This window comes from Bacillus rossius, chromosome 1 (assembly GCF_032445375.1).
Source record: "Bacillus rossius redtenbacheri isolate Brsri chromosome 1, Brsri_v3, whole genome shotgun sequence".
Classification (NCBI taxonomy): Eukaryota; Metazoa; Arthropoda; class Insecta; order Phasmatodea; family Bacillidae; genus Bacillus; species Bacillus rossius.
Window position 1 is genome coordinate 346503020 of NC_086330.1, and position 23756 is coordinate 346526775.

At 37.4% G+C, this 23756-nt stretch overlaps 1 protein-coding gene across 12 annotated transcripts in view; it reads right to left on the reverse strand.

The window, feature by feature from the left end:
* Positions 1 to 23756, reverse strand: part of LOC134528179 (cAMP-regulated phosphoprotein 21) — a 183065-nt gene that overhangs the window by 15488 nt on the left and 143821 nt on the right. For all 12 annotated transcript variants that reach the window (XM_063361557.1, XM_063361560.1, XM_063361558.1 and 9 more), the window contains 6 exons: positions 21191 to 21323; positions 12438 to 12594; positions 11878 to 12078; positions 9363 to 9561; positions 4848 to 5004; positions 2292 to 2431 (listed from right to left, as the gene is read on the reverse strand). In XM_063361557.1, coding sequence (XP_063217627.1) covers positions 2292 to 2431; positions 4848 to 5004; positions 9363 to 9561; positions 11878 to 12078; positions 12438 to 12594; positions 21191 to 21323 — 987 coding nt within the window. The remainder of the gene's footprint in view (positions 1 to 2291; positions 2432 to 4847; positions 5005 to 9362; positions 9562 to 11877; positions 12079 to 12437; positions 12595 to 21190; positions 21324 to 23756) is intronic.

A 23756-nucleotide genomic window follows, 5' to 3' on the forward strand; every position in this document is an offset into this window, starting at 1 on the left:
CAACATTTTTAAGAACCATGTGATTGTTTCACTTGTAAACAAATCCATCCCGCTCTTTCACAAAATAACCAAACATATTTCTACACACAGCACAAAGAGTAACATATTACGTTTGTGGTAATCATCAAATCTATTGATTGGCACATTACAAATTTACCATGTACTTATGATACTTTAAGAAATGGTGTCGAACAACACATGAAAATGCAGTTTGCGCCTAACTTCGTGTTTCCACTAAATTGTTCAAATTTCATAAATAACTTAAAAATCACGATTTATTTGTATTTAGTTTACTTCACACTTCACCGTGTTTGGGGACCCTAGTAATAAGTCAATCACTGTACATTATTGAAAATATTTATTTACTATGGATGGGATAACCAAGTCTAAGTATATGCTAGCTTTCTGTAACTACAAATTTCTATTAGACACTTGCAGGCAATTGAAAAGCTTTCGTTTATAAGTTGATCAACCAGCTATGAATAATTCAAGTCAACAAAGCTGCTCCCCAACAGTAAAAGAATTTAAAAAAAATAACAGTTTTGACTAATACATGTTACATTTATAGTTTTTTTTTTTCTGGCAGAATCAAATATGGCCATTCCTCTATTCTAGAGGACTCTAAATTAAATTTTAATAAATCAGTGTATGCAACATGAATAAGCAGTGGAAATTCACATTACAGCTCAGCAGAGATATATAATTTTAGTTCGCAAAAGGTGGAGTAAATTTTATTTTGGTTATGTTGTGTGATTAAATTACTCCCCCCCCCCCCCCCCGTGAAAAAAAAAACTATTTAGAAAAATAAATTTGTTCAGTTTTTTCACACAAATACAGGGGAGAGTTGAAAATCTGGAATTTTTCACGAGGGGGCCAATACCCACAACATATCTGAAAATCAAAATTACTCCACCTTTTGAAACTCAAACCTTCATCCTCCCCACAATTTTTTTTTACTCTCTATTGCCTATGTAACATGGTTTCTGAGAATCCCTAATTTTTTAATTTCCATCGAATTTGAATTAAATATGACTTATTCACGAATAACAAATTTTTTCCAATAAAATTGAAATAATAATTATAATTGAAACAAAAAAAAAATTATTCTATAACTAATACACGTACATTTATTTGGAAACAAATGTACATAAATTAGATATGAATAAACTAACACTTCATAGGAACCTACAACTGTTAGCCTAACTGAAAATACAAAATGGTTCTCCTTTATTTTATATTTAAGTTTATCATGCGAACTATGCATGTTTGTCTCACAGAGTAACAAAAATTTTTTAGTCACCATTTCTGAAAGCAAGTAGTAAAATAAGTTAGTAATCAAGTAACAAAATTAAAATATGTGAATCATTAGCATTTTTTACAATTGCAATGAAATTACCATAATTAATACTGTGAATTAGCTAGATAAACTGTATGATTAATGTGTGTGTATATATAATTACACACACACACACACACTTATATATATAAAAAACTACATTTAAGCTAATTTTCCCTTGTCTCCTTTAAATTTTATGACTAGTTTTTGAAACTAACCTACGAATGATAATTCAATCTCGTAAATTTCAAAATTGCTCTGTATTTGTTCTAAAATACCAAATTAACATTTTTTTTCAAGTGAAGAATAAAAGATAAAATATCAAAAAATAATTCACCAAGTTACATAATGTTTAAAGTAAACAGCTGCATTTTCATATTTTTTCTGTAACAAGTTTATCCTACCCTGACATACTTGATTTGGTCGGCAACTGTGTTGGCAGGTTTTCTGTTAGCATCCAAGGGATCGTGTGTATGGAGTAAAGAATTCGTTCTTCTCTTCTGCTATACAAAACTTTATGGCCACCTTTATATACCCATGGGTATAACAGAAGGTATATATAACAGAAATTGGGCATTGTGTGGGGTGGGCTTTAACAACCTGCTTTCCAGCGCATGTGGCCGGTGGTTGAAATAGCAGCCGAGTGGTTATGAATGCAGAATGTACAATTTTTTAACCAAGATGTTTTAAAAAGCATTAATAAGCACCACATTCAATCACATGACTTGATAATGCCAACTTCCTTCATATACTTTTTTCTTTAGTTTTAAAAAGATATCGTAACTTGTTTTATTTATGACATAGTTATCTCTGATGAAACTTTGTAACTTACTGATGATAAGGCTCCTCGCAAGCAGATATTATAAATGCTATTTTCCACAGATGGTAAGCATGATGTAGACGTAGATTCTTGACAAAGGTTTCTATGGATGTGAAACAATTTGAGAGAACACACCTTCTTCTGCAAGTCCTCCGTTGATTCTCACAGAAGAGTCTTTGGCTGTCGTTTGTGTGGCTGGTGGTGACTGAGCGGAGGTCCCGATGGACTGCGGTCTAGCTCCAGGATTGCCGGGTGGTGTTGCCACCATTTTGGACCTACAAAGTTGGAAATCAGCATCACAGCTACAAATACAGCACACTGTATTATACACAACACATGTTGTTAGAGACAATAAAATGCAATTTTTGACCCAAATTCCAATATTACAAACCCTACAGATACCAATTTCAATACTGCTTTTGCAAAAAATATATCATTGATGACAAGTTTTATAAATAAAACTTACTTTACCGAATGTGTTCTGTAACAATTCTAATAAACTGTTAGAATTCTGTTTCATTTAACCAAATGAGTAGTATTTTGGTGCTAAACTGTGCATTATCTTGCTTATTGGTAGTAAAGGAAAACTTCATTTTTACATTACCGGGATTTACAAATTCAATCTCTAAAGTTGTGATATTAAAAAACTTAATATATACCATAACAATGGCTCAGGCTCGAAAACTGCGGACATTTTGTGTGTATTTTTGTTTGTTTGTGTGTTTCACCACCAAAGCTCTACATCTCAAATTGGTATCCAAAATACAAACAGAAGCATTTCTAGCTGCATTTTGTAGATTTGTAGCCCAACATGGCTCTTGCACACAAATATTAAGTGAGTGGAACCAACTTTGTTGGTGCTAATAATCAGTGGCACTTAAAATTGTTTATTCTCAATTCACTCGATGTCTGTCTAATTCCGGTTTGTACTCCTCACTGGAGCTAGGCTCAACAGTGGTTCACCCCTTACCTCGTGCCTGTGCACACACAGTCTCGCGTCACTCTCACGATCCAGTCGAACTCCACGTCACGCCACTCTCAGGGAGGAGGGGGGTCTCTCACCCTCTTCGCCCATGTCGCACTTCCTTTCGTTTAGAACTCGCAGCACACCTTGCAGAACTCTCGCCGCACTTACGCCAAAAACTCCGTTGCCCAACTACTGCAGAGGCTGACATTGCTGCATTAGTAGTCTGTGGTGTCTTCTCGAACTGACAAGAGCAGCTGTGACAAGTCGCGTCATCCCAGGCCGACCTGACACCCGAACAGTTGAAGAAGGGTGGCGTCCATTAACACCACTCCGCGCTGCGGCTCACGGAATTCCCAAGGCCGCTCGCGATAGATAACAGCGCCGAGGCAGAACGGTGCGTGAGGAGCGGAAGGGGGGGGGGAGAGGGGGTTAGTAGTGACGACCCTTGTAATCCTGGCCAGGCGCACATGGCATGTCATAAGTCAGTAGACCGCACGTTGCTGTGCAGGACTGCCAGCCAGCTTCGAACCTGGCATCAAAGTCTGGTCTCTCCTGTTCTTAACAGTATTAATACATTACTTTCCAGCTTTATGTGCAAGCATTTCTTGCAACTTACATTGCAACAGTGTTGCATTTAATAACAAACCACCAGAAAAGTTAAGTCAGAACAATAACAACTGAAAGAGAATAGTGTGAAGTTTATTTATTATTCATTACTGCATATGTGTGTGTGTGGTCACGGCAGCTTTGTTTGCCATTATGAACAACTTAAGTATTTTTTTGTGCCACATGCCATGGTAAACCATACGGCCATTAACCAAAACTTTGGTGACATGAATGCGAAAATTAAATTTCAATATCTCTCCCCTTTAAAACCTCAATGTATTATGCAAGAACCTCAATGTATTATGCAAGAAAATAAAGTTTTTAATGTGGTTTTTACATAAAAAAATCATGGATTACTGTGCCCTTATTAAGATAAGTTTTAAAGCAACATGAAAAATTCCTGTAAATACATAGGCGTCTTCGTGCATGTTCGGCGATGTACATTTTACCACATTAGAACTACTTTGGAATGGCAGTTACTGGTTTCCAAATATTGCAATGGAAAAGTTTTTAATTTCTTCTTTTTCTAAACATAAACAATTTTTTTAAAGTAGTTGTGTTCTTTTAATATAATTATTTCCAATAAAAATCTGAAAAATTATTAAATGTTAACACACAACTATACATAAAGTCCAAAAATTTGTAAGAAAAACTCACCATAAAAAGAGGACATTTTAAGTCTGCAACATTCACATCTCTTACTCAATAACCAAAAATTTCATGTTTAACTTTAAACAGTAGTGAAGAACTGCAAGATTGGATGGATTTATTGTTTTCACCATGTGAGATAATGAAGTTCTAGTTAATATATATATAAAAAAAAGAAGCATCTCTGACTTTTTTTTAGTGTGACGTATATTTGCTTATTGTTTTCATCATTAAGATACAATAACATTTTTTTTAACACTTCCTTTTTTTTTCTCTTTCATTTTCCTGGTTTTTACATATTTTTGCTCTGGTCCCTACAGATATGTAAAAACCAGATTCTATTGCATTGGTGCACTGATACACTTTTTTTTTTAGAGTTATTTAGGTTTCATCAAAATTTATAATAAAAGCTTGTCCTTAATTCTAATGCCTAACAATAGGACATCCAGTTGGCTCTGCCACACACCCACCTCTTATTTTTTGGTTTGGGCGGCCTGCCCAAGGTGATGTCGGGGCCGGGGGAGTGGTAGGGGCCCGGCTGGTGCTGCCCTCGAAGGTGCTGCTGGAGGGGGAAGGGAATGCGCAGCGCTGGAGACGAGCACGGCAGAGACTGCTGGAGGGGCGGACCTGCAACACCGACTCGCTACTCTTAAACCAGGAGCTTCCCACTGTAACTTTAATTTTTAAAAAATTCACAACAAACACATTGAATTAAAACGCTTCACAATACAAATATTAAATGCCAATTTAACAAGAAAGTATCTTCACAAGCCGGCGCCACTATCAGAGGGCACCGACGTCAGGTTGCCCCACTGTAACGCCCTACGTGTGCACATGACCTGCAACCCACCGAACAACTGGCTGCTCGCCACCCCTCCAGAGCCTTGGAAAGACGAGTGAACCAAGCCTCTCTGAGGTGTGCTGTCCCCTTCATCCCTCCTCCGCCACAGCTCGCCGTACAAACCCCGCTGGTCACGACAGTACAAAAAGCAGTGCTGAAGCAGTAAAAGCCGAGTGTTCCCAGGGCAGCGAGCCTTGCAGCACCTTTTACACTTTCACTGCCCGCGCCCGCACCGTCTTGTGCTTACCGTCCACCTATGCCTGCTGCCACCGGACGCCACTGCTGTCAAAATAGCCAGTCCCGAGTGAGGCCAGTTTGGGCGCACAATATGGCAATCAAACCATAGGGAGGCAGGTATATTTCGTAATGGAATAACCACCCACTCCTATTCTCTCTCAACTACTGTATTTACTCGTGTATAGCGCGCACCACGATTTTTGCAACAAATTCCAAAGAAAAAAAATTAAATTTTTTTCCCCATAAATAAATTTTACTAAAATTTTATGGTACCTGTTAAGTAATTACTTATGAAACAAATGATAATTTAAATTGATGTGTGGTGATGTGTCAGGAAAATACTTAAACTCTGCTGTGTAGACGGAAGATAATGAAGCGCTGTATCGTCACAACTGGTACATGGAGGAAGGGAGGGAGGGAGGGAGGGAGGGAGGGAGGCAGGCAGGCAGGCAGGAACGGGACTATGACCATCAAGTAACCTTGACAGTTGACAGGACTAAACACCACCACTCCCGTCACGTAGCTTCTACATAGATATTTCAACTGATAGTTAACACATTTTTAGGGACCCGCAAAATGAAGCGTGCCACGCTACGTTGCTAAGCTGGCGCGGAGGACTGGATGACTCACCGGGGACGAGGAAGCGAAGGAAGTGGGAGGGGGACTGGTGACAACATATTCTCTCTCTCTCTCTCTCTCTCTCTCTTTTATTTTACTAGCTGCTGCGCTGGCTTTCTGTAGAGGGGGAGGTATAAAAATAAACAAGAGACCATGATGCGTGTGTGTGTGTGTTTGTGTTTTTTTTTTGTGCTGTGCTGTGCTGTGCTGTGAGCGTGTGTGTGCGAGAGACCAGGTTGTGTGTGTGTGTGTGTGTGTGTGTGAAAGAGATGCCTCCTTGCTTGTGCGTATGTGTGGGGGCTGGCCCGAAACTTCACACGCCACCCGTCACCCGGCAGTTAGCGACTTCCACTCCTCCTCCCCGCCACCCCTCACTTTTTTTTCCCCGTGTATAGCGCGCATCCTTTTTTTTCCCCTTTACTTGAGGGGAAAAAAGGGCGCGCTATACACGAGTATATACGGTATTTATCACCCACCACGGCCCTTCGCCTGCACACGGCGGACTGAAATGAAGGGATAGGTAAAACAGCCTGGTGACCTGGGTTCAACCCTCGCACCTTGCCTCCTTCCTCACCAACAGTGACGTTGGTCCACTAGAAGAAACAGCCCACAGTGGATCCACCAATACAATTGCCACACACTGTGCACTTGGGCAGGACAGTAAGTACGCTATGTAATTGCTCCACCGGAAAAATAGTCATGCCTAGAGATGGTGATTTATAGCATTTAAAATAATGACATTTAGCATTTTGAATTTGAAATTTAGCATTTTGTAGCATTTAAAAAACACAATTTAGCCAATTCTCTCATTTTACATTACTGAAGAAAAGTATATTTTTAAAAAAGAAACCGTTGCTTGCCGTTTTACCGACTTTTTTTCTTCAACCGACTTCTCGGTGAATTTTTTTTTTTTTTTGCAGTCTGATGTCCCCAGGGCCACAATTAGAGTCTCTGGCAACCGGGGAATGAATGGATTCATGCGCCCCCCCCCTCCCCCCTTTTTTTGCACATACCACACCAATAAAGCGGGGGGTCCGGGGGCCCTCCCACGGAAAAATGGTGCTATTTAAGCATATTCCATACCTACATGTAACAGTTTCTGTGCTACTGTAACTTTCATGGATGAACCCACTATGTCCATAAAGTAGTCCATATAATCACTAGATGTTCGTTAAATATGTTGAGACGTTATATTGTAAATCAGATTAGACATTCCTGGCATGCAAGTTAAAAAACTTTTTACCAGTTACCAGTTGTAGTAGGAATTACAATGCAAGCGATTTCGGTGCCCCCACAGCTTTGCGCCCGGGGCGTATGCCCCGCTTGCTCCCCCCTAGTTGCGGCCCTGGATGTCCCTCAGATTTAATGTGCTTTTCAAGTAAATCTTTTTTTTTTTCCATTCCAGATGGCGATTACATAAATTAAAATTGCGCATTAAAATATTTGTATCACTTTCCTATAACTGTTCACTTTTGTATTCATTTATGCGATTGTGAATGGAAATGACGTTTCGTCTTATTTTTACCATGAGAAATAACAGTATACAACACATTCACGAGTATGCACGTATTTGTAAACACGCAACATTCCACAGACTACACAAGAACGCGGCTTTCACGTGAAACACAGCCAGAAATGGGACTTACAATTGTTAGCGCAACGAAGCAGAGATGTCGCAATATGGTGGCCTAAAAACTTGTACTCTGCAAGATGACGGACAATCTTCCAGCTAGTTGTTCTTTGCTTTGTTTACAATCGCGAGGCACGGATGGCCATTCTACATTCAATATTTATGAACAATAGTAGTTGTGAATGACGTGACAATAAGATACTTGTGCTGAATACGCCATAAAATGATTGTTTCTTTTGATACTGAACTGAAACAAAATACAATCGGTAAATAAATTGTGTAGAGTGAATACGAATCTACGTTTTTTACCTTGATTTCGCATTTATCTCGGAATAGTCTAGATTTAGCATTTTATAGCGGAAAAAATATAATTTAGCATATTTTAGCATCTATTAAGCAAAAACTAAAAATCACCATCCCTACCCTAGTCATGCCTGAGGGCAGCTTTAGGAAAAAAAAACTTTCCAGCAGATACTGACATCACAAAATAAAGGAAGAAACAATTTTCTGTAATGTGAAATGCTGACATAATTTTAATTAATTATTTTCGTACAAAAAATTACAGTGAAACTCTCTAAAGAAAATACCAAAGAAAAAAATATCTTGCTAAAATTAAAATTTCACCACTCAACCTATAAACACAATTTTACCCTTTTAATTAATAAGTTTTCCTTGGAGGCTGTTATAAAATCATTTATTTTTAGACTTGACACATATCATATCACGCACTCAACTACAGACAGACGTCAATTCTTTCATCTTTCTTTTTCTCCACGGCCATGGCACCAGCCACCCATCTCTACTAGTGCCCGGATGCAGGCAGCTGTGCAGTCACCATCCCAATGCACACCTGTCTCTGTGATACTACACGACCTTGAACCACACAGACTTGCCTGGGGAGGGAGGCAACACCTCTTCCCCTACCTTCCCTTAGGTATTCAACTGCTCCACTCAGCCAGACGCGATAACAGAGGGAATGGAAGCCGTGATTACCAGTCACAGCCTAACTGCAGACTCACCTCCGCTTGTTTATCCTATACCATTGGAACTACCTGTACTTCACCAGATTCAGTGAATTAAGTTGAGTACAATAAACAGATTTTCATCGGAAATTGTCCCGACGAGTCATTTACATACTGGAACCTTGTGCATTTTCTGGCAGGGAACCCCTGCCACATTAATACCCCTGAAGAGAGACTGTTGCACCTCTCGCAACTCAGCTGTGCCTCCTGCATATCAGCCACTTTATGGCGACATGGTCATTGAGACCCTGATGAACTTCTCAACCCCTGCCTTCATGAAGGACTAGAGTATAGGGGCCAGCATCGGGGAAGGCAACACATCACAGTCCATTAGAAAAGATGTTTATATATATATATAGCCATCAGTGTAACAGTGCTGCCTGCTCAACATATGCCTACAGGTCCCTAGGTTCATGAAAACGCTGTTCAGGCGTTTAAACAGAAGTTCACTAAAAGCATATCTTAATTAGGGTTCTCAAAGATGTTAGTTTAGGCATGACCGAGCTGTTTCATTTGTAACCAAATTTTAATACCTACACACCAAAATTAACTATTAATTGAATATTTTCTACAAACTCTAATAAGTGTAAAACTACATAAGGATGGCAAGTTTACAAATCCAGCACACTCACTGTACCTGGGAGGAGACGAAACCCAATCATAGGCATGGGAGCGTAGCGAGGCATCTTATCAGCCGTGCTGCAAGTGTCGTAGTGATGACCGCCGCCGGGACGATCCTTGCAATTGCCCGACGACCGGGCCATGTAAACCGGCTTGTTGCAAACGCCATCCCGCGTAGCTCGGGGCGGGGGGCTCGACCGAACATTCGACATCATCTGCATCACATTCACATCACACCTTGTGGTTGTGTGCAACAGAGATATAAGCAAGCAGACCAAGTATTGAGCAGTGTTTCCCAAACCCCAGGCCTTGGACCTCCATCAGGGCCAAGAGTTTTGTTCTGAGGTTGAAAACTGCAACCAATTATACATACACACAGAGAATTAAAAAATTAAATTTTTAATACATGATTCTTTGCTACACTATTTTACCATTTAAGTTTTTAATATCTCTATTAGTGATGTTAAATTTTTCCTGGTTCTATGTTCAGTTCCAGTTCTTAAAAATCGGTTCCCGGTTCACGGTTATCAGTTTTAGGTTAATCTCCTCATGATTTCAAGTCACACCAAAGATAAAGTATGCCCTAATAAATGGCATGTTCATTCAACATGTCTCATCAGCACCCCACTTAACCATAATTAGACCACAAACAAGCCACCTAGTCCCCAAGTCGCACAGTTGTTTCTCATGTCACTAGATGCCCTACTTAACAACAAAATATTTTCAGGGAAGCTAATTTAAGTTCCTATTTAATAAATATTTATATCCATTAAATAATTAAAGGATCCCTTGTGTTGCAAAATCCAACCCTTCAGAATACTGGAATAATTATTGTTATTGGGTCATTTGGCTTGAAAATCTGTGGCTGGGAAAAGTTTAGTTGACTAGGGTGGAAGTGCTGAGGCTGTCAGGCATGTCAGAATGGTATATGAAGGGGGTGGGAGTGACGAAAAAACCTGCCAGTCAGCGCTGGAGGAATGAGAGAGACAATGGCATAAATTACTATCATGTTGCTTTGAAGGCTTTTAGAGCAAGGGCAAGTTTTTGTTTACAATGATGAATCAGCATGAAGTATCCAAAATACTTGGTTAATAATTTTTCTTCCTGCTTGAAGGCAATTTCAGCCTAAACCTGTGACGAGAGTTCATTTTAAAACACTTCAAAAATGTATTGTTGATGATCTAACAGGTTTAATAACAATAACCAATGAACAAGAAGAAATTTACAATTTTTCAAATGCTAATTGTCTGAAACTGATATATATATATATATATATACATATACATACACACACATATAAAAATAAATAATAATGATAATTCTGCATCCCACTGCCACACCAGCATTATGGTAGTTATCTACCATCCAGTACCATAATTTTGATATACCTAGCATACAATAATATGTAACACTGAATCACTACTTTACCATATTATCTGATGCAATGTACTATATATATACACACACATATAGTTTAGCGTACCATTACTATTGTGCATTCGCACCTATTTGTTTCATGATTAAAGAAAAAAATCAAATAACTAAAAATTTGTGGATATTTGTAAACAAATACAAAAATTCGGGATTAAGACCATTTACAAATAAGTTCGTGAGTGAATCCAAAGTCAAAATACGTTTTAAACCATATTTAACTTTAAATAAAATTTAAAAAAAAAACCTAGGTTAAACAGTGTTTGGTGATTTTTTGCAAATTAATTAGTCACAATATTTCCGGGTCTCTAGTTATAAGTGATGTAAACTAAAGTGTTATAGGTAATACCTATAGTTAATTAGTATTAAACTTCTTTTAATCATGGTAGTTAATTTTTTGATGATTTTTAAAAGTGTATTGAGCCTGTGTTATTTTTCTACATGTCTACTTTTAGTTGAAATGATCATACCTGTCTGCTAGTGAAAAGAGGAAAAAAAGAAGGTTCGAGGTCATGGCACAAAGAACTCTGTTTATGTTCTGACATTCAGCATACAAGTGTGCAGAGCTTCAGAAGAAACCATGCGATTTGAAAATTGCTCAAAATATCGCAGTGGTGTCTGTTTATAAAAAAGTATTTAAGAATGCACCGAGGGAGATGGGTAGTCCTCTTTCCGCATTTTGTATTAATTTGTATTTTTAGGAGAGTGAATAGGGCTAAAACGTGTGTTTTCAAAATAATTTTTGGACACAAAATGGCCTGTAAAGATTCTTGAAAGCACCTAAGGGCCTTGCACAACACCTTTATCTTCATTTCTCCATCATATACTGCTACGGTCCAAACTCAAATCTCATAGATGCCACATGCACAACGTAAAGACTGAGCACTAGTTCAGAGACTTATGCTTAGCGGTGTTACCACGCTAGAAATACCAGCGAGTGTTGCAATTACCACTCCACAGCACCAACACACCTCGCTAGGCAGACCCCTTAATAGCAATAGTGAAATATTACTCCCATACAAATTTAAATGGAGGTTTTTCCACTGCCTAGTTAAAGAGGTTTGACTGTATACACTGACAAATGGTCTTCACCACAATACCTGCATGTTGGACCTGAAGATGCCCATATTGGAGATGAGAGTGGACGGCACCAGCTGGCCCGGCCCGGGGGTGCCCGAGGGTTGTTGCTGGCCGTAGGGGTTGTTGGGGGGCACAGAGCCGTTAGGAGCCGCCCCATTGTACATCGAGCCGTATCCCCCTCCATTGAGATACATGAACGGAGCACCAACACTGCATAATGTCTGCAAGTGAAAAATACACATCACAGACCACCTAACACGCCAACGTGCATTAAAAGAGAATACATTAAACAAGCACATACCAAACTATTCTTGTACAAGATATGAAAGCAGTGTTTTAAGTTGCAATTATGCCATAGTGGCACAACTTTCCATTATCTTAAATACAATTGCTTTTCAAGAATTTTGGCCATGTATACACAGTATTGAAAAAAAAAATTATTTCACATAAAAAAAAATATTAGCCAGGCACATCTCACACTGCATAATTCGCACATCTTTACAGTGTTAAATAAATTTTACAATGATTTTTATGAAACAAAAAAAAAGGGGGGGGGGGGGGGGGGGTAGAGTGAACATACCTGTGCTTGAGTGGGGGTTTGTGGCGGGGTGGGCGCCCTGTAGGGTTGACTAGGTGGCATGTAGGGCAGGCCCATCACCGGCTGAGAGTGGCCCGGACTGGCGGAGTGGTAGTAGAGGCTGCCCCCGTGGAGCGCCGGGTTCGCAGTGCTGGGAGTCCTGTGGCAACAGCATCACCACACTACTGCACATTCCACACCAATGTCCTATGTATTTCATTTCATTTCATTTGGACTTTGAACAAAACACTAAGATAATTTTAAATAAAAATAAAAATGTTTGTTCATTCAAAATCATAAATACCCTACCTAAAGTTTTTCACTGATTGCATTGAAATAGGCTTTTTGTGCTGAAGTAATAAAAAAAAAGTTGTTGAAAATTTATGCCGAGACAGTAAAGACATTTTTTCGATTCAAATTGATATTGAAGAGAAGGATCGAAATTTTTGATGAAGACTTAAGCCAAAGGCGAAGATGACTTACCTAAATATTTTGCTACATAATAAAAAACCATAGAAATAACTTTTGAGTTGTCACAATGGTGTCTTCCTCTGGTTAGTCTGAACATTACATTATTACATTACATTATTTTCCTATTGATGCATTGCAAAAATGTAAAACTTACTTTGTAGGTAATAAAATTTAAAAAAAGGTGAGACTAAACCTAGTACTGTGTTTTATCACATAATCGCCGCACATTTTATACTAAAATCAAGTTTAAAAAGTAGGGGTGCAACGTTTATGCGAAAAAAAAAATTTTGTTTGATAAAATTATTCATAAAAACCAAAACCATTCATGGAAAGTATGTTTAATTAAAAAGTGGTGTGTACAAGAGCACGCCAAACAATTTACATTAATAACCTTTCTTCAACTTTAAATAGGAAAACAAAATCTGTGACCTGAACGCGAGCCTGAACTAACGCATAACTATCGTCGTAGTACACACTTACCACGAAAGAGTGCGGGCCATCAAATGTAGTTAACTCTGCACTCAACAGAGCGCGCGCGTTGCATGAATCGGCGAGATATCGATATTCGACTACGTGTGCGCACTCTATACAGAAAGCAACATAACCAAACATGAATGATGTCAACTAGCGCTGGCTACATTTTTATAAGCGGTACACCGCGGCAACGCAGACAAAGAGATAAAGGTTATAATTTTTAAAAAAGTCTTTAAAAGAAAATTTACATATCAGATAACTTCGTTTTTCCGTTAATTAAATAAGTGGCAATGACTGAATAAATAGATTTAAACTTTAAATAACATCTTTTATACGGAAAAGATAACTACACAAAGCGCTCGGAATCTATAGCTCGACCAAAAACATCATGCAACATTTACATGATAACTTTTTTTATCCAAATTTTGACGCCCTAAAATATGCGCATGCGCATGCGACGATTAATCGATAAAAGAGGGTATGTCAAGTGTGTAAGGCAACCAACAAAACTTAGTTTTATTTATTGATTTTAATACTGTTACCAGATTAACTAATGGTGTATCTATACTTAATTGTTACATTTTAAGGCTTTGCGAGAATCTAGTTTTAAGTTCGAGAAATCTTTAGGTGGAAAATAATTATCTCCCCAGGAAATATGGATGGGATTGGCAACAAATTTAATGGACTAAACAGTGCCTACTAATTATATATAATCAAGTAATTGTCTGAAATGTCCTTTGTAACATTAAGGCTTGTAGTTAGTTAGGCAGCCATCAACATTTGTTTTCACTGTTCACACTGTTGAAGTCAAAATCTAAATGATCAAACACAAAAAGTTCTAAGTTTAGATGTACCTATATATAAAAATTCAAAGCTCAGTTTCAAAGGAAAACTTTAAAGGCAGATGTAAAGAATAGAATATGTTAAGTAAATAACAGCTGTAAAAATAAGCAGTTGGCTGCAACTCATTTTTATCTGAGACTTCAAAATGGAAAATGTTTTGGAGTGTGTATTAAAATATAATGTACACTGATAAACTGTTAGCAAGAATTTAATTGTTTCTCTCTTTCTGTAAAAACTAACTGTTCTTAGTATTATGTTTGGTATAACATATATGGATTTTATTTTTTAATTTGTTATAATCAGTGTATGAAAACCAAAGATGATTTTACTAACATACTTCTTTCTTTACCTGTCCAGTGTATGTGTGCTCAGGTAAAAGAAGTAAATAATTTTTTGCACTTTGAAACAACTTTATGTCAACTTGAGTGGTGGGGGGTGGGGAAGTGATTTTCTGAGCTGTCAAAATAAACATAGTCGAAGGCAGTTACTTCGTTGTGCGGTGGTCGGAGGGTGAAAAAGAGGATGGTGGTGGTGGTCTGAAGACCGGAAGGTAACTTTGTTATTGCCTACCCAAAAAAACATGTCAAATCATGTTAGGATAACTAAGACATTATTTCTTAATTTTGTAGCTTGGTGTTTTCTACCATATCTATACAAGTTACCTTCACCACCACCGGGTGGGCACAGCATTTATTGTGGTTTTACAGATGCGTGGAAAGCCTTTATCTGTTTGCTGACAGTTCTAATATATAAATTTACTCTCAACAAAGTAAAATTAAGAAAGCCGATAAGTCAGTTGCTATGTGTCTGCCTTTTTCTTCATACATTTTTTCAAAATTAATGTCACTGAATGTAGTGGAAAATAAAAACCCTCAATATGAATAACCCTGAAAAGCTTACATGCAAGGTGCCAACATTTTTTTTCTTTTTGTGCCACGAGTAGACTATGTTGTCATGCTAGGCAGGAGAAGAGAATCATTGGAGTTGTCACAAAACCATCGCCACGACAGTAGCTGGGCAAGGGGGGTGGGAGTGGGCAAACACCTTGTTCCCGCTGTGGGTTATCTACCCAAAAAATGTGTTGACAGTACTAATCCATTACTAAAGAGTTGAATGGTTCTCTTCTAGGTAAAAACGCAGTTAGCCAGACACAGTGGATGTTATTTGCCCAAACAATGGCCTTAAATCTGGCCTTTACGTCTTCTGCTCTAAGAAAAAATCTTCAAAAGCTTTTGAATTTTTTTGATTTTCCCGAAGATGAAGTCGAATAAAATTCTGACTTCTAATTTCCAACTTTCCGAAGCTTTGTACATTCCTATTAATTTTGAATGATTGTGCCCATGATACATCTAGGAGGAAATTTTTGTGCTTACAGGTTGTTTAGAAAACTGTCAGAGTCTCTAACAATAAAAGTTCCTTTATGTTAACTACATAAAAATAACATATTTCACCATATTATCATTGCTTTTTTGATGTCTTATTTAGTTATTAACCCATACGTGCACAGATCCGTCTGTCAGCCGTCGCTTTCCTAAATGACCTTTGTGCACAAGTCGGTCTGACAGACGTCCGAAATCCATAGCATTTTTAAACTTTTTTTACAAATTTAGTTCCTCAATGTTTCACTAGAATGTGTGTTTACTCTCTTTCCTAAGTATTATTCTTTGCTTTGGTGGTTAAGTCTTGTTCTAAACTTTGCTGCAAACAAATATATTTGTTCTTATTCAAGCACGTGTTTTTGTGATGACATTTGGTGACAATGTGTTCAAAACGTAAGCGGATTTTTGATGACATTAGCAATGCGGTGGATGAAAGTGATTCTGATGTGGAAATGTCAGATAATAGTGATAGTGACAGTGAAAGTAGTTATTGTTCATCAGTGAACATTTCAGAATTAGAAGAGAGGGGCCAAGGCGACAATCTGTCAAAATCTGGCATATCTGCGCCTATCAGTTGTTGCGAATGGGCTGACGAAAAAGGTAATAAAATTATAACTAAAATACCATTTCAAAGTAATGTTGGTGTAAATCCAGTGGCTTTACTCACCCACAATTTTCCACCAAACCCTACGAAATTAAACTGTTTTTGGTTAGTGTTTGATCATGATTTGTGGCAGTCAATCTGCACTGAAACCAATGAATATGCTACAGAGTGCATTGCAGTAAAACCAAATTCTAATTGGTTTCCCACCACTTGTGATGAAATACAAGGATACTTCACTTTGTGTGTTATGATGGCACAAGCAAAAAAACACAGCATACATTCATATTGGAGTGGCAAAGGTATGACTCTTACACCAGGCATTCGTGAAGTTATGTCTTTGAAGAGGTTTCTGGACATCTCCAGGTATCTTCACTTCCTAAACAACAATGCCCTGAACAAACATGATCGTTTGTGTAAAATAGCACCAGTGCTAGATTATTTCCGGGAAAAATTTCCTGAGCTGAATTGTCCAGGGGAAAACCTTTCATTGGACGAGTCCCTGATGAATAGAGATGGTGATTTATAGCATTTAAAATAATGACATTTAGCATTTTGAATTTGAAATTTAGCATTTTGTAGCATTTAAAAAAACACAATTTAGCCAATTCTCTCATTTTACATTACTGAAGAAAAGTATATTTTTAAAAAAGAAACCGTTGCTTGCCGTTTTACCGACTTTTTTTCTTCAACCGACTTCTCGGTGAATCTTTTTTTTTTTTTTTTACAGTCTGATGTCCCTCAGATTTAATGTGCTTTTCAAGTAAATCTTTTTTTTTTTCCATTCCAGATGGCGATTACATAAATTAAAATTGCGCATTAAAATATTCGTATCACTTTCCTATAACTGTTCACTTTTGTATTCATTTATGCAATTGCGAATGGAAATGACGTTTCGTCCCATTTTTACCACGAGAAATAACAGTATACAATACATTCACGAGTATGCACGTATTTGTAAACATGCAACATTCCACAGACTACACAAGATCGCGGCTTTCATGTGAAACACAGCCAGAAAATGGGACTTACAATTGTTAGCGCAACGAAGCAGAGATGTCGCAATATGGTGGCCTAAAAACTTGTACTCTGCAAGATGACGGACAATCTTCCAGCTAGTTGTTCTTTGCTTTGTTTGCAATCGCGAGGCACGGATGGCCATTCTACATTCAATATTAACAAACAATAGTAGTTGTGAATGACGTGACAATAAGATAAGATACTTGTGCTGAATACGCCATAAAATGATGGTTTCTTTTGATACTGAACTGAAACAAAATACAATCGGTAAATAAATTGTGTAGAGTGAAGACGAATCTACATTTTTTTACCTTGATTTCGCATTTTATCTCGGAATAGTCTAGATTTAGCATTTTATAGCGGAAAAAATATAATTTAGCATATTTTAGCATCTATTTAGCAAAAACTAAAAATCACCATCCCTACTGATGAAGTATCGAGACCGTTTGTGTTTTGTACAATATAACCCTTCAAAACGAGCTAGGTTTGGAATAAAAATATACAAACTTTGTGACTCAAAAACTAGGTACTGTTTTTCCTTTTCTATTTACGCAGGGAAAACAGAAGGCAAACAAGCTACAGTAGCCAGTGAAGCTATTGTAATGAAGCTAATGGAACCATATCAAGGGGTTGGTCACACACTGTTTGTGGATAATTGGTACAGTTCACCAAATCATTTTGAAGAGTTACATAATCATGGAACTAATGCTGTTGGCACTGTTAGGCATAACAGAAAAAACATGCCTAAAGATGCTGAATTCAAACAAAAGTTGCACAGAGGGGAAAGTATGATCAGGTACAGTAAAGTATGAGCGTTGTAAAGTGGATGGACAAAAAACCAGTTTTAGAGTTGTCTACATGTAATAGTGAAATTGACTATGCTGTGATAAAACAGGTAGACAGGAAAATAAAGATGGCTGTCATGAAGCCCAGAGTTGTAATCAACTACAATACTTGGACGGGAGGTGTAGATAAGCAGGACCAACAGTTAGCATCCTTTCCCATCATGCGGCGGTACGTAAAAGGTTACAAAACAGTTTTCTTTTATGTAATAGACATGACACTTTACAACACATATTTGCTGTGGATGTCAGTTACTGGAAAAAAGGCCAAGTACAGTGCATTCAGAATTGATGTCATGGAAGAACTGATGGCATCACTGACTTTGCCACACTATCAACGGCGGGGACGCAGATCTGCGGGTGACACTCCAATGAGGCTTCAAGCTGCTCACTGGGCTCATTTCCCAAGATTCATTCCACCGAATCCTGGCAAGCAAAACCCATCCAGACGTTGTGTTGTGTGCAGTGCTCATAATAAAAGGAGTGAAACATGGTGGGAATACAAGCGCTGTGTGGTTGCACTTCACGTGCCAGAATGTTTTGAGATTTATCATACAAAAACCAATTATTGACTCTTAATTATGGTTTGATATGTTTAATTTATCTATGCACAGTTCTGTAATAAGTGGTTCTTAAAATAAATTTTAATATGTTGTAATCAAAACAATTTTTTAACTAGTAATTTTTCTCATGATAATATTTGTAATTTTGGACTAAATTAATTGGTGTAAAAGGGCCGAGTTTGTAGTGAAAAATAAAGTGAGCGAATGGGTTAAATACAAAGATTTCTGTATAAATAACATAAATGTAATATGTTGTCATTTTAAAATATAGAACAAAAAAACAAAATTGATAAATGTCTGAATAAATTCAACATCTGGAAAAAAATTTCTTTTTAAATTTTTTATATACGTTCAGTAGATTTATTAACACGATGGGAAGATGGCCATCTCATAAGTCTGAAATTGCATACAGTCAAACTTCTCTGAAACGACCCCTCATGGTTCCCAGGAATAGGGTCGTAATAGATGTTTTCCAAAATTTTCAGTTCATTGAATTCAATGAATTTGTAAGCCAATCATTTTGAGCACCATAAAAAATAACTAATATTAATATAAAAAATTTTAATGGGTAAACTAGAGAAAACACCCCGTCACTTTTAACTTCGGGCATATTAATGACTATGCTTTAGTGAGGCTTAATTTTAAAAGATGCACAACAATATTTCTTATGGCCTAAAACCATTGAAGCCAAGATGGCGCCTATCAGTTTCCATTAAATATTTCAGGAAAGCGTTTACCTTCATTTGGGACTTTAAACAAATGTCAAGTTGGTAACTACAAAATATTGTTCCGTCGGATGTTGAATTTCGTTTTCTGATTTCCGTGGATACATGAATCAGTGTACTCACAGATAATGCCTGAATGCCTTAAATCCACCAAGTCGGATTCTACAGCAATTGATGAAGTGACCAGATTCTTACGTGATCTTACAGTTAACCCAGAAATAAACATTCTTGAATACTGGAAAACTCAGTCTGCGTGTTCACCCAGGCTACATAAGTTGTCCAAAAAATATTTGTGTTCACCACCTGCAACAGTGTTCTCTGAACGTTTGTTCAGCACTGCAGGAAACATATGTGACCAAAAACGGAATCGTCTTGATCCAGACCGTGTCAAAATCCTTGTTTTTTAAAATAAAAATTTAAAGGGTTAAATAATTCTGCATAATGTTTAGTTTTTTCTCTTAACTTATAAATTATTTTATAATTAACCCTTGAGAACTGGATTCGAGGTACTGTTTGGGATTCGGATTCGAGATTCGGATTCGAGAAAAATGGGATTCGAACCATCACTAGTTAGTTTACATATACGTTTTCTGCTTTCCGTAGTTAAATACACTAGAACCCCGGATTTAACGAAGCAGTGATTTTACGGATACATTCTCGGGAACCGTCAAAAAATTGGACATTTTGACCAAAATGTGAAATCAGAAAGAAAAAAAAATTAAAAAAAAAAAAAAACGAAATGAAAGATCATTAAAATCTGTTAATTTTAACACACTGCATATTTTTGTGTCGGCTTTAATACTTCCAATAATGTTCATGTAAGAATAACAAAAAAATAATGGGACATTTACGTTAAAAATATGGCAGCTGTAGGTTCTGCAATGCAAGTGGGCGCACATGAAGCTCGCCCGGCTGGCTGGCGGCAACGGCATCATGACGAATAAGCTCACCCCTCCCTCCCCTCGGTAACATTCTTCAAGGCTAGCTCATCCCTCCCACACACACAAACCATCTAGTGTCCTCCCTTATAACACACCTACTTTGCTCCCCTTTGAAAAACCTTCAGTGAGAAAATGCACTTTTTACCCTCCCTTCTACCGTAAAATTGGACTATTATGAATGGGGTACTAAAGCGGCGAGGGAGGGGTTAAAATATGTAAATTTTCACACCAAGTTTGAGTTCAGTCATCTCTGGCAAGGAATTTACAAGCTTTCAAACTTAAATATAAATGTATTTTAATAGCAAGGGTTCTATGAAAAGGAATATACCGAATAAAATCAAGCTGCTGTCACCAAACAAAGCATAAAACGGCCCAATGCGTGGTCGCTTCGTTATTGCTCGCGCGAGAGGTGAGACGTGGAATGTTAGAAGAAAGATAAATGCGAGGGAGACAGATGGCAGCCAGTGTGTTTCCTGCGTGGGCAATAAGTGGCGTAGCCTTTTTTTTTTAATTCTGGGTGAAGCGATCTTTTTCTATCAACCCACGGGAAAAGATAATTGCTTGAGCTGTCAAAATAAACATCGCTGCGGCAGTTAAAACAAGTCGAGCAACTCGGCAACAGCACTCGGCAAGAGAAACTCAGTAACACACTACTCACCACAAGAAACTTATTTTGTCAGATTTTCTTCGGATTTTCGACAATTTTTCACGGTTCCTCGAAATCGGGTTGTAATAGAGAGGTGGTCGCAATAAATGGGGTGGCAACAAAAAGGTTTTACTGTATAAAAAAAAAGGTTACAGATGATAGCCAGCCATGTAAATTTTTAAACCTAAACACAGACATGATTTGTAACAAAATATAATGAATACAACAAAGGCATGGCAACAAGAACTCACGTGCCAACATTCATGCTGGTTGGGGTGTAAAGCATGTGGATGGATGACTGAGGGTAGTACGGTACACAGTCCCCACCGCCGCCTGGTGCCGAAGGTAGGTGGCCTGCCACTGGGTAGCTCGGCACGTAGCTCCCTACAACACAACACTGCACGTCAGTTGTTGCCAAGTAAAGCTGGGTGGGATTCAGATTTTTCAGGGGAAAGTGGAGAACTTATTTTTCTCGAAATATTGAGCACACTATTAATTTTTTTCTGTTTCCCAATTTTATTGCCGTAGTATACATTCTCATTTGTTAACATTGTTTTCACTAAACTATTTCAAAAAAAGGAAGCACTCTTTAACGTACATCAGTACAGGTATGCCATCAAAAACGCACCATTTTCAGCACTTTACACTCAAAACTATAGACAGTGGCATAAAGATATTCACAGGCATGATAGTAAACAAGCACATTATTAAATCTAAAACAAATAAAAAAATAATCTAAGATTCCTCCACTGTCTCAAATAGTAGGGAAACAACGTGTGTCTACGATTGAAAATACAGATATTTAAAATTTTTTAAACCTTTAAGAAACCATTATCAATGTGTTTCATAACATTTACCGGTATAAAGGCTTGGAGGTTTGGGAGGGAGAGTGGGAGAAGGAAAATGTCAACCCCCCCCCCCCCCCTCCAACAAACAAAAAAAAACTGTTATGTTTAGGTATTACAGACCAAATGCAAGGATGTTAGTTAAAACAATGTTTAAATTGATAGTTACGATTTATCTACCACCTTGTTCACACAGTAGTACATTACTTGCTGCATTTATCCATTACAATATAGACACTGCGACTCTTCAAGCCAAATAAAATAAGTGAACGTAAATTAAAGTGCCAGATTTGAGAGAAAATTAGCTGTAAATGTGTTTTTAAGGGGCCCGCCTACCTGGGCACACATACAGAGCTACAGAAGAAACCATGCAATTTATAAACTGTTCAAGATATCCAAGTGGTGTCTGTTTACGAAAAGCTATTAGCTATTAGGAATACGCTATGGGTAGATGAGTAATTTGTTTTCCAATTTTATTTTTAAACTGCGGTTTTAAAAGAGTAATAATGGTTAAAATGTATGTTTTGGGAATAATTTTTGGACATGAAACACCCAGTACAGATTCATTAAAACTCAAGGGACTTGCAATATGCTTTTATCTTTATTTCTCCACGTCTATGTTATGTTTATCACTCATATTTCATAGTTTTCCTATGCACGATGAGAAGACTGTGCACCAGTCCAAAGCCTTGCTCTCAAGCGGCGATACCAAGCTAGAAATACCTGCGAGTGTTGCTCTTATAATCCCGCCTCACTGATACGCCTGACTACTCAGGGTCCTTAATATTGCTAAAAGGGTACGTGACCATCGCAAATAACCAAAAGGAATGACTAATCAGTAAAAGATTTAATTTTACCTAATTTTTTCACTATTTAACAAATTAGGCTTTTTTTATTTACAAGGTTATCAAAAATTTTTTTTAATGAATCTAGCCTTAGTTTGTGATGGTTTGCGGTTCGTGAAAACTAATTGCCTGTCCCATTTCCAACGGGAAGTTTTTCCGAAACATAATCCCCCACCCTCCACAGCTTTATTAAAAATCAATTCTACCAGTCTTTACAGATGTACATTCCAGAATGCCAGATCACATTTAGGGTCAATCTTAAGTGTTTAACCTTTTTAGTAGTGATGTCGGTTCTACTTTTTTCTCGGTTCCAGTTCTTAAAAAATTGGTTTCTGGTATTCGGTTCTTAGTTTCAGGTTAACCTCCACACAATTTCAAGTCTCACCAAAGATACAGTAGGTATACCCTTATAAATGGTGTATTTGTTTAACATGACTCATGAGCGACCTACTGTACCATAATTAGACCACGAATAAGTCACCAAGCTCCTAAGTAGCTCAGTTGCTTCATGTGTCACTAGATGCTGGAGCAGCACTGTGCCTACATCCTGTGGTGCAGCAATATCTAGTAAAGCAAACTAACAGCTTTTTTAATTTTTTATTTTGCTAGATCAGTATTTAATATTTAATTTAGGCACACCAATAGACAATTTCTTGAAAAAATGTAAATATTTTTTCACAAGAGATTAATTAATTTATAAAAAATAAATAATAAAAACTAATACTGGAGTAGCAAGTAATGTATGTATTATAATGGGTAAGGGATGGAACACCAAAATTAACAGGTACATATCATGTAGACACCCAGAAATTTCTTGAGTAGCAAGTTTTAAAATTTTTTGGGTGAAATTGGAGGAATAATTGGGTAAAAAATACATTTCTTTAGTTAAAGGACATATGTAACAAGCCAAGTGACACGGTAATTTATATAAATATAACATTAATAATTATACAAAAAAATAATTCCAATTACAGAAAAAAAACATTTACAGGGAAGCGATTTTTAATACTTATTTCATAAAAGTGAATAGTTATATCCATGAAATAATGAAAGAACCCTTTGTCTTGTGAAACCCAACTCTTCAGAATAATGGAATTATATTTTGGCTTGAAAATCTGTGACTCGGA